Source organism: Cygnus atratus, chromosome 3 (genome assembly GCF_013377495.2).
Source record: "Cygnus atratus isolate AKBS03 ecotype Queensland, Australia chromosome 3, CAtr_DNAZoo_HiC_assembly, whole genome shotgun sequence".
Lineage (NCBI taxonomy): Eukaryota > Metazoa > Chordata > Aves > Anseriformes > Anatidae > Cygnus > Cygnus atratus.
Window position 1 is genome coordinate 92,733,732 of NC_066364.1, and position 13,372 is coordinate 92,747,103.

At 36.0% G+C, this 13,372-nt stretch overlaps 1 protein-coding gene across 10 annotated transcripts in view; it reads left to right on the forward strand.

Annotated features, from left to right (window-relative positions):
• The window catches only part of SRBD1 (S1 RNA binding domain 1), a 127,677-nt gene that overhangs the window by 56,062 nt on the left and 58,243 nt on the right, over positions 1-13,372 (forward strand). For all 10 annotated transcript variants that reach the window (XM_035559707.1, XM_035559734.1, XM_035559758.2 and 7 more), the window contains one exon: positions 6,288-6,379. In XM_035559707.1, coding sequence (XP_035415600.1) covers positions 6,288-6,379 — 92 coding nt within the window. The remainder of the gene's footprint in view (positions 1-6,287; positions 6,380-13,372) is intronic.

Genomic DNA, 13,372 nt, shown 5'->3' on the forward strand with positions numbered 1-13,372 from the left:
GTCTGTATCACTGCTTATAATTTGATGGGCTGTCTGAAGGCACCTTGTGTGCCTGGCTTCTTGTGTGCTTGGGAGCTCCTGAATGGGACCTGTTCTTTAAAACTTGTCTTCCCCCGCCCCCCAGGTCTGATTGATTGGCAGTCACCATGAGCTTTTCTGTTCGGTTTTGCAAAAGAAGACCATAGCACCTCTTGTCTTGTGTGACTGATTTTGAAGGATGATCTTCCATATAAGCCGAATTTGTGTGCTGTGTAGTGACTGAAAGTTTTTGAATTAAGTAATGGAAATTAGATAAAAATCCCTTTCCTATCCAACAGTGTATTTTGTCATTGTGAATTATATTTGATACTGGAATATCTCCTGAGTTCTATATGTTGTTAAAATTCAAAGATAAATCCTTGGGTTATTTAAAAGCACAGATGAATTGTCTGTTTCTTGGCTTGATTCTGTTGAATAATGATTGCTTTCTAGTGTAATGTTTTTTCATGATCCTAACATCTTGCTTTACATCCTTCTTTAACATCACTGGGCATGGGGGAAAGACCAGATTTTGAGTTCAATTTCATCTGTCAGAATGACAAGCTTTTTAAAATCTTTTGGGGCTTCTTACTCTTGGAATACATTATTGAGTGTATACCAGAACGTTTTTATCTTGCATTTTCATGACATATGTTCCTCATAAGAGGAGGTGGGAAGGAAAAAAAAAAAAACAACAAAACTGCTTTGTCAGATCCAGGGTTTGTCAAGTCTGTTGTCCTGTTGTTCCTGTGGCGAGGTGCTGAGTAAGTGACAGCATCTTGCACAGCTGGCTTGGGACTGCAGCTCCCAGTCAGGGAACTGTGCCGTTGTGTCCAAAAAACATGTCCAAAACAGGCAGCAATGTGTGGGATGGCAAGAAACCTGCAGCTCACCGCTGGTGGTGGTGAAGAGGAGCTGGGTGGGCTGTCCCACAGCCAAGTGTCCTCTTCAGCCTGAAAAGAACAAGTGATCCGCAAGTCGAAGGGCAAGTAAGGGGATTGGTGTTTCATTGGAAGCGTTTCTTTGACCTCCCCTGGGTGGTTTTGGTCAGCAGCCAGGAATGGGTACACAGGGGAAAGTATAAGGACAGACGTAGATACGTTGTGTCTCCAGCACTTTCCTAGATCTCAACTGTTCTTACTTCAAAGCTCTTCTGGAGGTACTTGTGACTTGTGTTTTTAGCAAGACCCAATGGATTTCTCATTGACGAAAACAGCCCAATTGTCTTTTGAACCTGTACTTATTTAAGTCTTCCCTGGGTCTGCTCAGTTTGCTTCTAATCAGTTTATGAACCTAATTAAAACTTGTAGCATTCTAAGCCAGCTTCTAAATGTACTGTACTTTTCTAGCAAACGTTTTGGTTATTTTATTTCTTCCTGTCCTGTGTAATTCTTAAACCAATTACTTGAATAAGTAACACTGAACAATCTTTTGACCCTTCTGTACTTCTGCCCTCAGTTGGAGCCTCCAACTTCTGTTGCCACAGGGTTATGAAGATTAAATTTATTAGTTAAGCTGATTTAAAGTCAAAAACAAAAAAAACCACACACATGCACACACAAAACACCTTTGATTAGATGAGTTAACCATTAAATTATGACTGTGAGGGAAACTGTATTTTGTCGAAAATCATCTTTTTATAACCAAATGGGAAAATCTGGGCCCATTTTGAGATGAGCATAGCCTTTGCTTTTAGAATGACCATGACTTTCTTCCAAATAGTGACATTGGTCACTTCTTTGTGCTGTTCTCATTTCTTAAAATGTTATTTTAAAGGCTTTTGTTTGTAAATCAGTGTTTTGGAGATTGTAGAAACAGCAAATCATGTCAATTTGTATGAAGTTGCTTTTCTGTCATTAATCTGGTGTTGCATTTGATTGTGGGGAAGTGACTCCAATGTAATAAAATAGTCTGAAATATTGGTTAAGTTTATGAAGATGTCAGAAAGCTGTATTCATCTTTAACTGTAGAAATCTCTGGCCTGACATGTAATTCCTTATATGTTAGATTTTTATGTTTAGTTTTGAATAGGTTTTCAGCAAAAACTTACTATCTGAGGGCTCAAAAGGTTCTTAAAAAAAAAAAAAAAAAAGTGCTGTTTTATGCATGTACATGAAATTGCAACATCTGAACAACTTGAATAACTCGAGCTTGTTAAATGTTATCTTTGTTCCGGGGTTTTGTAGGTATGTAGTAGCTTTGAATTACAAAAAAAGTAGGTATTGGATTTTTTATTTTTTTTCACAAGGAAGACATTTTTTTCCTGTAAAAATTAAGGGATTGGAAATCTCAATGTTTTGAACAGCTCTTCATATCAAATATACAGTGCTTGTTTAAGATGAGTAAGAAAATACCTTGTTATAGTTAAAAAGCTACTTCAAGCCTCTGGAATACAGCTAGCATGGTTTCCAGCATAAAGCTGAGGGACCACCAGGTGGTGCTAGCAGAATACATTTAATGTTGGTTTAATGATTCTTCAAAGGTCTTAAAAATAAAAGACTATCGCAGTCAATAAGAGAAAATTTATATATTTGCAAATACAGCAAGCCTATTTGTGCAGTCAATAACAGTAAATTGAAATACTGTGTAGCAGCTTCCTTTTGGGCACTTTTAAAAGATTAGATTATAGAGAAGAATCTTTACCTGCTTTTTTGTTTGTTTTTTTTTTGCTAATTCAGAGAGTGCTTTATGAAACTTGTCTGCTCATGTATTATAAGTGTAGGCTATCACAATCACTTGCTTATTTTTCTACTACATACTGACTTAAAATAGCAAAATAACAACATTACCAAAAATTTTTAACTGATATTATTTTGGTCCCTACAAGAATCTTTCCTCAAGAAATGTTTAGAAATATATATTTTCTTACCTTTACTTGGGGAAGAGTGGGAAGGTTTTTTAATACATTATTTGGCTTGAAAAGTTAAAATAGAAAAAAATATCTAGTTATAAATATATAAGTTTATAGTTAAATATTTATTAACTGTTTTAGATACAATTTACCAATGTTTATGAAGATTCTAAGGACCTTATTTAACTCTTGTCAAATTGTGTCCTTGTTTTATTAAAAAAAAAAAAAAAAGTAAATTAAGAACTGTGTGGACCACAGAATTTCAGAGTAAATTTGTATAGCCCACTGGTTTGAGCAGGTTTGGTTTTGGTTCAATGTGCTCTGACATTAAAAATGCTTATTCTTTGAAAGCAGAGCAGTTTACAACATTAAATTAGTGTAAATTGTCCTATATGACATCCTGTTTTTTAAAAAAGAGTATTAGAATTAAAAGAAAAAAGAACAACAACAACAAATTGTCTCTGAACCAAAGTGGTGCTCTCTTGCCCAGTTGAAGAAGAAAATCCAGAAAAGCTGCGAAGAAAACCCCAAACCTATTTTGCTTGTAATCGTAGCATTGTGACCGAGCTAAATGTTAGAGCATTGCATGTGCCAGCGTTGCATTAGTAACCACCTCGCTGTAGCTAAAAACAAACTGAATAAAACCACACGACAGCCACTAATAGGTCTGTAAAATCTTAGTTGAGTATGGTTGAACGAACCTGAGAATGGTTTCTTTGGAGTTTGGGCCCTACACATTTGCTCTGGGTAATGACTTAAATGTATTTAACGTCTGGGTTTCACCGTCCTAGGGGCAGTGGTATGGGGCTCAGTGAGCAGAAATTCTTACCCTTTCTTTTTCAAGTCTGCTACACCAAATAGTTTGTGGAATAACTGCGTGCGTATACAAAACCTTCTCCGAGTGGCTGTCAAGTAGCCAGCACATGCGTCTTCTGAAAGTGCTTTTTATATTTTGTTTTCCTGCTTGAGATACATTTTTACTTGGCTTTCCCCTTGCCTTTCCCCCCACCCCCGGAGCCGGTGAATAAATTTTCTTGCACTTGAGAAAAGGAAATGTGCTCTTTCCAACTGTTTCTCTCCCATCCTAAATTTTATTTACTTATTCTAGCAGGGAGTTCTTGTGCTACCCACTTTAAAATTTGGCACAATTATTTCCTTTTCCTACTGTAGAATCCTAGTATAGCTGCGTTCCTCCGTTCTGAAAATTGTCGATATAGCATTAATGAGAATCAATAAAACGTCAGGTGTCTTAAAGTTCCCATCCAAGTCTCCTTCATGTTTTTTGTTTGGTTGGTGTTTTTTGTTTTGTTTTGTTTTTTAACTTTTCAAGGTAGTGAGAGGGATCAGGAAATGTTGCATGTAGTAATGCAACTTATTGTATGGCACTGTTTTTTTAAAAAAAAAAAAAAAGGTGCAAAATGGTGAATGTGATTTTTTTTTTAATCAAAATGCAATGTCAATAGAAACTATATTAAATTTAGAAGTTGCATGAGAAGTTAGCTTTTGGACCTGTTGGAATAAAGAGATTGAAGAGAAGTTAGTTAAAGCTGTTAGTAGTATGTGCTAATGTGTGTGGGTTTTTTGGAAGCAATTTCTCTTTTATGAAGAAAGGGAGAGCTTGCCAGATGCTGCCTATATAATGTGTGAACAGGTTAAGAAATACATTCTGTTGCATTGTTCTTCAAGCTACCAGTTCATCAGGAAAATCAGTTTAAGGCTTCTGTCAACATCTTCATTTTTCAGCAGTTGCATTTTTGTGATATGACCGTGTCTTGCGATCAGTTTTGCTGATGACTGTCAGTTACTGTCTGCTGTGGGACCATGTTCTGAATGCCATTTCTATCGAAGGAGTGTCTGTAACACTGAATCTTTTTAAAAGATCATGTAAACAATCTCGCTTCCATTTGCCTAGTCCTGCCTGCTGACCAACTGGCCTGAGTGATTATCTGTTCTGTTAAACCAGTTGTTTGAATGGTTCTGAAGTTACGGGAACGCTAAAGAGAACAAGGGTTTATTCTCTGTATTTATTGAAAGATTCAGTCTGTTTGTAATCCTGAAATGTTGTTGTGTTTGTTTGGTTTTTTTTTGAGATTCCAATAACTACAAAATCTGACATGTATACAGCAAAAATTCCAGTTTTGCTAAAATAGCAAATAATAAAAAAATACCGGTTTTACAGCAACAGTAAAAAATTCATACCTTTTATATTTTTTGCATTTTACCTTTTTTAATGTTAACGTGCTTGTAGCACTGAATGGGAATGTGCTTTATCTCCGAGCTATTCTCCAGCTTTTTCTAAAGGATTGGGCTTCTAAGTATCAGTTTCTTTATTCCTAAATTTGACCTACTAACTGTTCTTAAAAGCAAAATTTCTAGTCTCATTTAAAAACAATATAGGGCAAAGATATGATTTTATTCAAAGGTCTGTTTCTTAAGGGCTATGGTTTCCCTTCTTATGGTGAAGATAAGGTTATTATAAGGGTGGAATAAAAAAAAAAAAAAGTAAAAATAGCTCTGAAACTGATAGTATTCCTCTCCTGCGCAGACGTGTACCATGCCTTAATTATTGCCGTGAAATTCAAGTTCTGTTGAAGTTATATGAAGAAATATGCTGTTGATTCACTGGTGTCAAAATTTCACAGCTGCAAATAAACTTAGACTGCAAATATTTGATTGCAGTTCTCTCTTGAGTGGAAGTAGAGCACTTGAGGATTTTTTAATTATGTGCTGTGATTTGAATTGGTGAGTTTATCGTTACTGAATGGGTTTGAGGTGTGCTGTAGATACACAAACTGTAGATCAAATTACTGAAGACATCGAGTCTGTGTTTTTCTTTGGGGATGGCAGTTAGAGCAGGGAGAAGACGGTATTAAATGCTCGCTGAGGAGTGAGCTGCAGTTCTGCGGCTCAGTCTGTATAGAGGTGTTTTTTTTTCCTGAGTATTGTAGGCAGTTAGCTTTGGACAAAGGTGTGTGCACACATGACTTGCATATGTTCAGTAGTTTAATTGACATTAAACTTCAGAATCTAGGTGATTTTAATGAAATGGGTAGGTTTTTGTTCTCGTTTGGTTTTTGGAAGCCTGTTTGTCTATTGACTTCTAGTAACACTTGTTTCTCGTGTTCATTTTCTCTGTGATAAGAATACTACAGAGGTTGATATCACATATGGTGTATATTTATAAAAGAGACAGAATTGAAAAAGTGAATGTTGCAAGTCAGGGATGGGAGTTTTGGCTTAAATGGAGATCTTTCCCTTTGTACTAGCTTTCTTTTATAAGTATTCAGTTCATTTAATTTTTTTTTAAAAATGAAGCTTTAAAAATAAATCCAAATACTCAATTAAGACACTGATAAATCTTCCAGGTGTGTTATTCTCAGTTGTATGTTTTTTGATTATTTACCATTTTATTTTGCAGCATTGTCAGTGAAGCAGGAGCATCTATCTACAGTGTGAGTCCAGAAGCATCAAAGGAAATGCCAGACCTAGACCCTAACCTTAGAAGTGCAGGTATGATGTCTGTTGCATTTTATCACCATTTCAACACGGAACTCAGTTCTCAGACTGTTTACAGTATTAAGTATACATAATCAAATACATGTGTTAGAAGAAAATGAAGAGTTTGTCTCCTTTGTTTCTGAACTTGAATTTTTCTCATCTGAAGTCCTAGGTGTGCAAATCAATGACATCATCTTTTACCAAGGCCTGTAACGTAAAGGACACTGTGGACTTATTTTTGTACCAGGATGGTACGGTAGAATTTTGGGGGATTAAATATAACAAATAAATTGTATGAACTTTCTCAGATGGATATGTCCATGCCCACAAGAACAAGACCTTTCCTCTCTTCTTTTTCCCTTGTATGTATACGAATATCTGTGATAGCACTTAAACATTTTAAGGGCTAGGTAAACTGTAAGAATAGAAGAGAGAATTCAGTTGTGTGTTCATTCTGAAGTATGATGATGTCAGTTTCTTTGCCTTCATCGTGATCACTTTTTGAAGTCTTCATGTAGGTGTATATAGTCCTCTAGAAATACTATTTAGTTGTACGTGTATATATATATATATATATATATATATATATATATACACACTTCAGCATAAATGTTACTCAAGTATAATACAATCTAAATTTTTAGAAATATACAAGTGTAGTCAATGTTAATAATTTTTAGTTTTTAGTTAAAGAGTGATCTTCAAAGATCAAATTCCTAGCAACTTCACTGGTGTCCAAACTACCCATGGAGTTGGTTTACTGGGAGATGTCTTTTTAAAAGCAGGTCTAAGGTTGTTTTGTATTACTTCACTTGTGTATTTTTATTTGTGTGTCTTTTGGTCTTTGTTTTTATCAACACCAGCTTTTTCATTTCTTTTTTTTTCTGTAATGTGCTGTCATACTCAAAAAAAAAAAAAATAAAATAAAGCAGGCTTAAAAGTGCAGTAGCACTCTAACATAAATCTCAAAATGACAATGTTCTTAATCTTAACTTTAGCAGGCTACTGGCCTGAAAATTCTTAGGAATGCGTCAAAATAGGTCAGCAGAAATAAGTTCTGAAGTTATGAGTTATTTGGGGGTGAAACTTCCCAGGATTTTCCATGTTCCTCTTTCCTCTTATTTCCATAAAGGGGAAAAAGGGATTTGTGTTAATACAATGTTTTAAGAGAATGGTTTTACAGGAAATTTTTTCAAATGTCTGCATAAGCCCTTCCCAGGACAGGCCTCTAGCCTCTTTCTGCTTGACTCATTCCTTCCTGTCTGCAAACTGGCTCTGCTGTCATCATTTCTTCCCTGGGCCAAAGAGATTTTGCTTGTGTCATGGTATGGCCTGAGCAAACGTTAGGCCTGTGACATTTCTGTGTTTGCGACAGATGCCGCTAACTTTCCATTGGGCCCAAGCTTTTTTTTTGCTGCTGATATATTAAATGTGGTTTTAGATTTTGAGGTAAATGAACAGAGAAATGTTACAACAGGAAAAATCTTATTAACAACAATTTACTTTTCCAGATGTGCATTTTCCTTTTTTAAGGAGTTAGTTTCTGAAACGTTCAGGCACTTTTATTTAGCACTGTGCGTGAGAATATGGTAAATCAAATTTGTAATACATAACCTATTTCAGTATTAATTATCTGGAGTTCATCATTTCTCCATTATTACCAGGAGTTGCTTCAGGCATCACTTAAAAGCTGTTGCATCTGGTTTGAAAAGCATCAGCTCTTTTAACATGCTGCAGCAGTACCTCAGTGGTTAGAAACTGAAAAAAGGGTAGGATAGAAAGTGAAAAATAATTGCTTAGTTCCGTGGATGTCAGCTTTCATGGAACTGACAATGGGAAGTGTATTTATTACAACAGAATCTTTTGAGAAGTTTTAGACTTCAGACATTCTTCTTGATGTCTTTTGGTGTCAATTTGTAATTAGCTGCACTAAAGCTGTGGACACTTCTTTTTTAGGCTGAACATAACAAAATGACATAACATGAGAGGGAAATAGTAACTGCTGTTTTTTTCTTTGCAAACTTTTTTCTTAAATGGCTTTTACTTTTGTACTTTTGATTTCCCTTTCTTTTAATTTGCAGCAAATGGAAAAATGACATGGTGTCAAAGCTGACTTGTTTTTTATTTTAATTGTTGTGTTACATCGTGTCAAGTTCTGTGCTTACATGATAATATTTAGCACATTAAAAGAAGCTGACAGCTGCATGATGAAGTGTGACATTTATAGTTAAAATAAAAGGTACAACTGATGTGAGATATCTGTGATCTTAACACAGTTTGCCACTTTAACATTTCTCTCAACACAAACTATGGAAGGGTTTTTTTGTTTGTTTTTTAATTACACAGGTAAGCTTGTGTCTGTCCATCCAGGTACATGAATGTAAAATATTAAATTATACATATTGCACAACAACTTTTACATCTAGTGAAATCTGTCATATTTGCAGTGCTGTTTAGCATAGAAGACATCAATTCCAATCTTAAATAAATGTACATATTAATTTAGTAATTTCTTTTTGCTTAAGTGTATAGGAGGGAAAAAAAAACCTTTTGTGGGAGTATTAATTGGTATTTTAATTAAGGCAAGAACTCAACTGGTTATTTTTATTCTCTTTGAGCTGTCTTTAAACCCATGTCATCCATGACCTCCACAATAATTAAGACAGATAAACTAATTAGATATGCATAAACTGTAGCAGAAACTCTTCATACTCATCCATACAGCACTTCTAACAACTGTTGTGCTTAGTTGATAAAAAACAAAATGTTCATTTCATAAGCAATTTGCTCGTATCTGTGTTGCAGACAGTGGGGTAGGGTTTGTATGGTTTTAGAATTGACCTCCAGATATGGATAATTTTCCTCTTTCTGGCCTCTTATCAGCTCTACTGTCAATATTTTATATTAAACCAAGTTCTCTAAAAATTTTTACAGCACCAACTATGTATATTTCATGAAAGTGCAGAAGCTTCTCTACTGCTGTTCCAATTTCTATAAAATCTTGTAGAGTGAGATTTGACTAAGTAGATAGTGAAGAACTTGATGAAACCTAGTTATTTGTGTTTGAGTAGAGTGAGAAGGTATATGTCCCCTTCTGACAGTCATTGTAGGATTAATGAGCAGAAAACAGCTATTTCTCAGCCTCACAGAATTGGGCGATAAGAGGCTTATAGGCCAAAGCAATAAAAGGATTTCCTACTTGATAGGCTGAGGTAGTTCAGCTGCAGCAGATTAGGAGGGTTCTGCCTAAAGAACAAGTCACTGGGGTTTTTTGGATGAACTTGCAGTAGGGAGTTGCAGCTTGAGAGAGAAGGGAATAAAAGGCTTCCTTGTATTCTCCTTCCCTGAAGCCTCAGAATAGGCTGATTCAGAGTGGGATTTTTTGTCAGGGAGAACGTGCACCTTAACAAGAGTGGTTAGCAAGTTGTAAATGCTGATCATCTTTGTGAAACTTATTAATGTGTGTCCTCTTGAGGCTTTGTGACTACCTTTCTTAAGGATTAGTGGAAGGGCAGTGAGGGAACTGAGGGGCTGGGTGGGTGACTGCAGTTCTTTCTGTCCCCTTGTCCTCTGCCTATCTTCTTAAAGAAGGAGTCAAATATTTAATTTTGGCTTAGTTTTTTTTAAAAGCAGTCGAATTCATACTTACCTGGCTGTCTTGATATGTTTTTGTTGTCATTGTTTTGTTTTATTCTGAGCTGCCATCTGTGCAATATTTTCCATATTTGAGCTCTGGTTAACTTTTATGGCAACTTCAAGTAGGCGTTATTTATTGTGACTTACACGTAATTAGACTTATACATAATCTTCTGGGTTATTCCAGGTCTCTCTGGTTGAGATTTGCCTGTGCCTTTTTTTAGTGGACCTGGGTGCAAGTTTTCCTTTGATGTAGCTGTAACACCATGCTGAGTGAATAGTTACTAGTTATATAGTTAATATCCCTGGTCTGGATATATGTTCAGTAATATTAAATGAGGAATTAATTCACTTCATTAAATTGATGATTTACCTGTCATTTTTACATGACTGCTCTAACAAATAAGCAGTCTCTTTTCACTATTTAAAAAGCAAAATAAATTAACACACTTCATTGTACTGGTTCATAAAAAATCATGCAGGTAAACTTGAATGTTAGAATTCTTTGAACATGGGATGTGGTGGTAAAGAGAGCTATGTCTTTTCAGACATCACATAAGTATTATCATTTATTAGAACAGATCTCATGCTAAGCCTCTGATTTACTTCCATACCTGAATGTGATCAAATGAATTTGGTTTTTAATCTGCCCTTCTGTTCTCAGATGGTGAAACAAGAATAACATACTTCATCTAATGCAGCAAATCCAAGAAGTGCCCATTTTCCCCCAACCACGTAGCTGTGTCACCCTGTTAGTAAAATAATGAATGTAGGTAAAATGCTCCTTAAGATTACTTTTTGAAAAGATTTGGAGTGCTAACAGGGCAAGAATATGTGTCACGCAGCATGCACAGGTATGATCCAGTATAGAAACTGTTTTGTTTCTAAAGGACGATTTCTGAGGATAAAGAGTCTGGGAGAGCAAAAGGTCACACAGCACAGCTTGCTTTAGCATTGTCAAATCCCATCTGCTTGTCTTCTCTCCACAGGGCAGAATACATTGGATTATTGTACACTCAAAGTTCAGCAAACCACTTGCACTTTTCCTTGCAAAAGAAAGCCTTATAGGCTTTTGGGGCTTGTTAGGACTTAGAGACTGTCATGCTACAGGGCTTTATTCCCTTGGGTGCTGTTAAAGATAGAGACATACAGTTCAGAGCTGTCATACTGGCCAGCAGATGGAATGTAAAGATCAGAAAAAAATATAATTTCTTTTGACTTTATCTTAAGGAAAGTAAAACAATTTGATGATTAGATGTGTGGGACATAGTGCCTTGATGTCTACTTGAGCTAATTTCTACATATTCTTAAAAGAGCACTCTTCCCCCTTGGCTACTCAGGAGAGAAGGTCATTTTTCAAAAACTTTATTGGACAGAAGTCTTACGGTTAAACCATTTCACGCTGCTTTCTAAGTGGAAGCTTCCTTCTATAGCTAATCATAGAGGATTGGTGCAAGCTCCACAAGTTTTCAGAAAGACATAGAAGAAAGGAAAGTAAGCTCTGAATTTTTTTTGTACATTGAAAACATTTTGCATCTGCTACAAAATCTTACCCGTTCAGTTGGGTTGTGTCCAATTACAGGTGAACAAATTGAAATTGCATTCCATATTTCATCACCTTTATTCTGTAGCTTTTAAGGAGTTTAATTATACTGTTGGAAGGGAGCAGATGCAATGGTCAGAAACAAAATGGGTGGTGAACAGCACTAAAAGGTAAGGAGGACTTGTTGCTTCTCTCCCTGTAGGACCCAGTTCCTACCAATGTGCAGAATGACCAGAAGCTGGTCTAAAGCTTAAAGTAGACTGGGTTGTACTGTTTAAACAGAAGTTAGAGTAAATCTGAATGATTTTTAAAAAAAACATTCCATAGCTGCAGATAGTTTGGAAATCATAGGGCCTCTTACAGTTGTGCATGAACACAAGTACCTACATCAGGCTTTTGAGAAACAGAAATGGATTTGAATTAATGGAAAACAGTGGGACAGTGGTGCTGGTGCTGAATGGTTGGTTACACAGTTGTTGGAGATGTTTGACAGCCTTTACTTTATTGTTATTCTAGACAGGAACCTAACATTTTTCCAATTCATGCAAACTTGATGGCTTGCATGAGAGCTGATATATAATCGCCAGCATCCTGCTAATCTTAACTGTATTTCCTCTGAAGCAGTAGAATATGGTAGTGGACAGGAGGAGTTTGACATCTTATCTGCAAAATTGAGATCCACTGAGATTCCGCAAGGCTTCTGTCTTGTTACAGAATTAAAACAGGAGGTTATTTTGAGCTCAGTGAAAACTCCTCTATCTGGCTGTTTTGGATCAGTATTTACAGTAAGCTAAGAGGTGTGTGTGTGTGTGTGTGTGTGTGTGTAGCTTTTAACTGCGCATCATTCTCTGTAGATGTGCTAATGTTTGCACGTGATGTGTAATCTTTGCATAATTTGTGGAAAGACGTGATATTCACCTTGCCTTCCTCTCACAAACCTATTTCTCATATCCCAAATATGTCTGAATTCAGCAGATGGACTTTGTCTTTTATTTACAGAGCATCATTTGCTGCATTTCTGAACAATCTGAAAATGCGCCACTAGTTCTGCCTAAAAGCAATCTCCCAAAGCAGCGCATTAGGCCTGGCTCTGGTAAAGGCAGTTGCTATTAGCATAAAAGAGTTAGATTAGAAAATGGTTTATTTCCCTTGCTAGGGATGTAACTCTATGCATGCGTTTGTCTATGTATTTTCATTAAAAGGCTTTGCCTGTTTGAAGCCTTGAGCCGGAGGAATGACGAGTACAAGGCTGCTCTTTAATTGGAGGAGGTTTTTTGTTTTGCTTTTAATATAGCAGTGGAGTTCACCAAAGCTGCTGCTCTTACAGGCATAGGAAAGAACATTCTGGTCACTTATGAAAGGTTGCTGACATAAGTGAATAACTCTTGTAAGTACAGAACTTCAAGTAATTTTCACTTTTAGTAGTCATAGTAATCAATGCCATGGTGATGCGGTTAAAATTAGGACCAGTGATCTGAACGAGAAAAGCGTACTGACAATTTCTACCTTTTAAGCTGAGCAGATGGGGAAGGAGTTTACTGAATTTATACCATCCTGTACGACTAACCCATTTGTAGGGTGGAAAAATTGCATAGGCTCCAATTAGGTAATTATATATCTCCCATCTAAGATTGAACTAAAAAAACAAAACGAAAGACCAAAACCGCTATCGTCCTGTGATAGAGAAACTATTAATACTAAAATAGAGGAAAGTGTGTTTAGGTAGTGTTTCTAAGAAAAATATTGGCTTTAGAAAGTTGCATTGTAATATTCACTTGTTGAGGATTTCATCTTTGGATGTATTTCTTAGTTGCTTTTTGTATTCA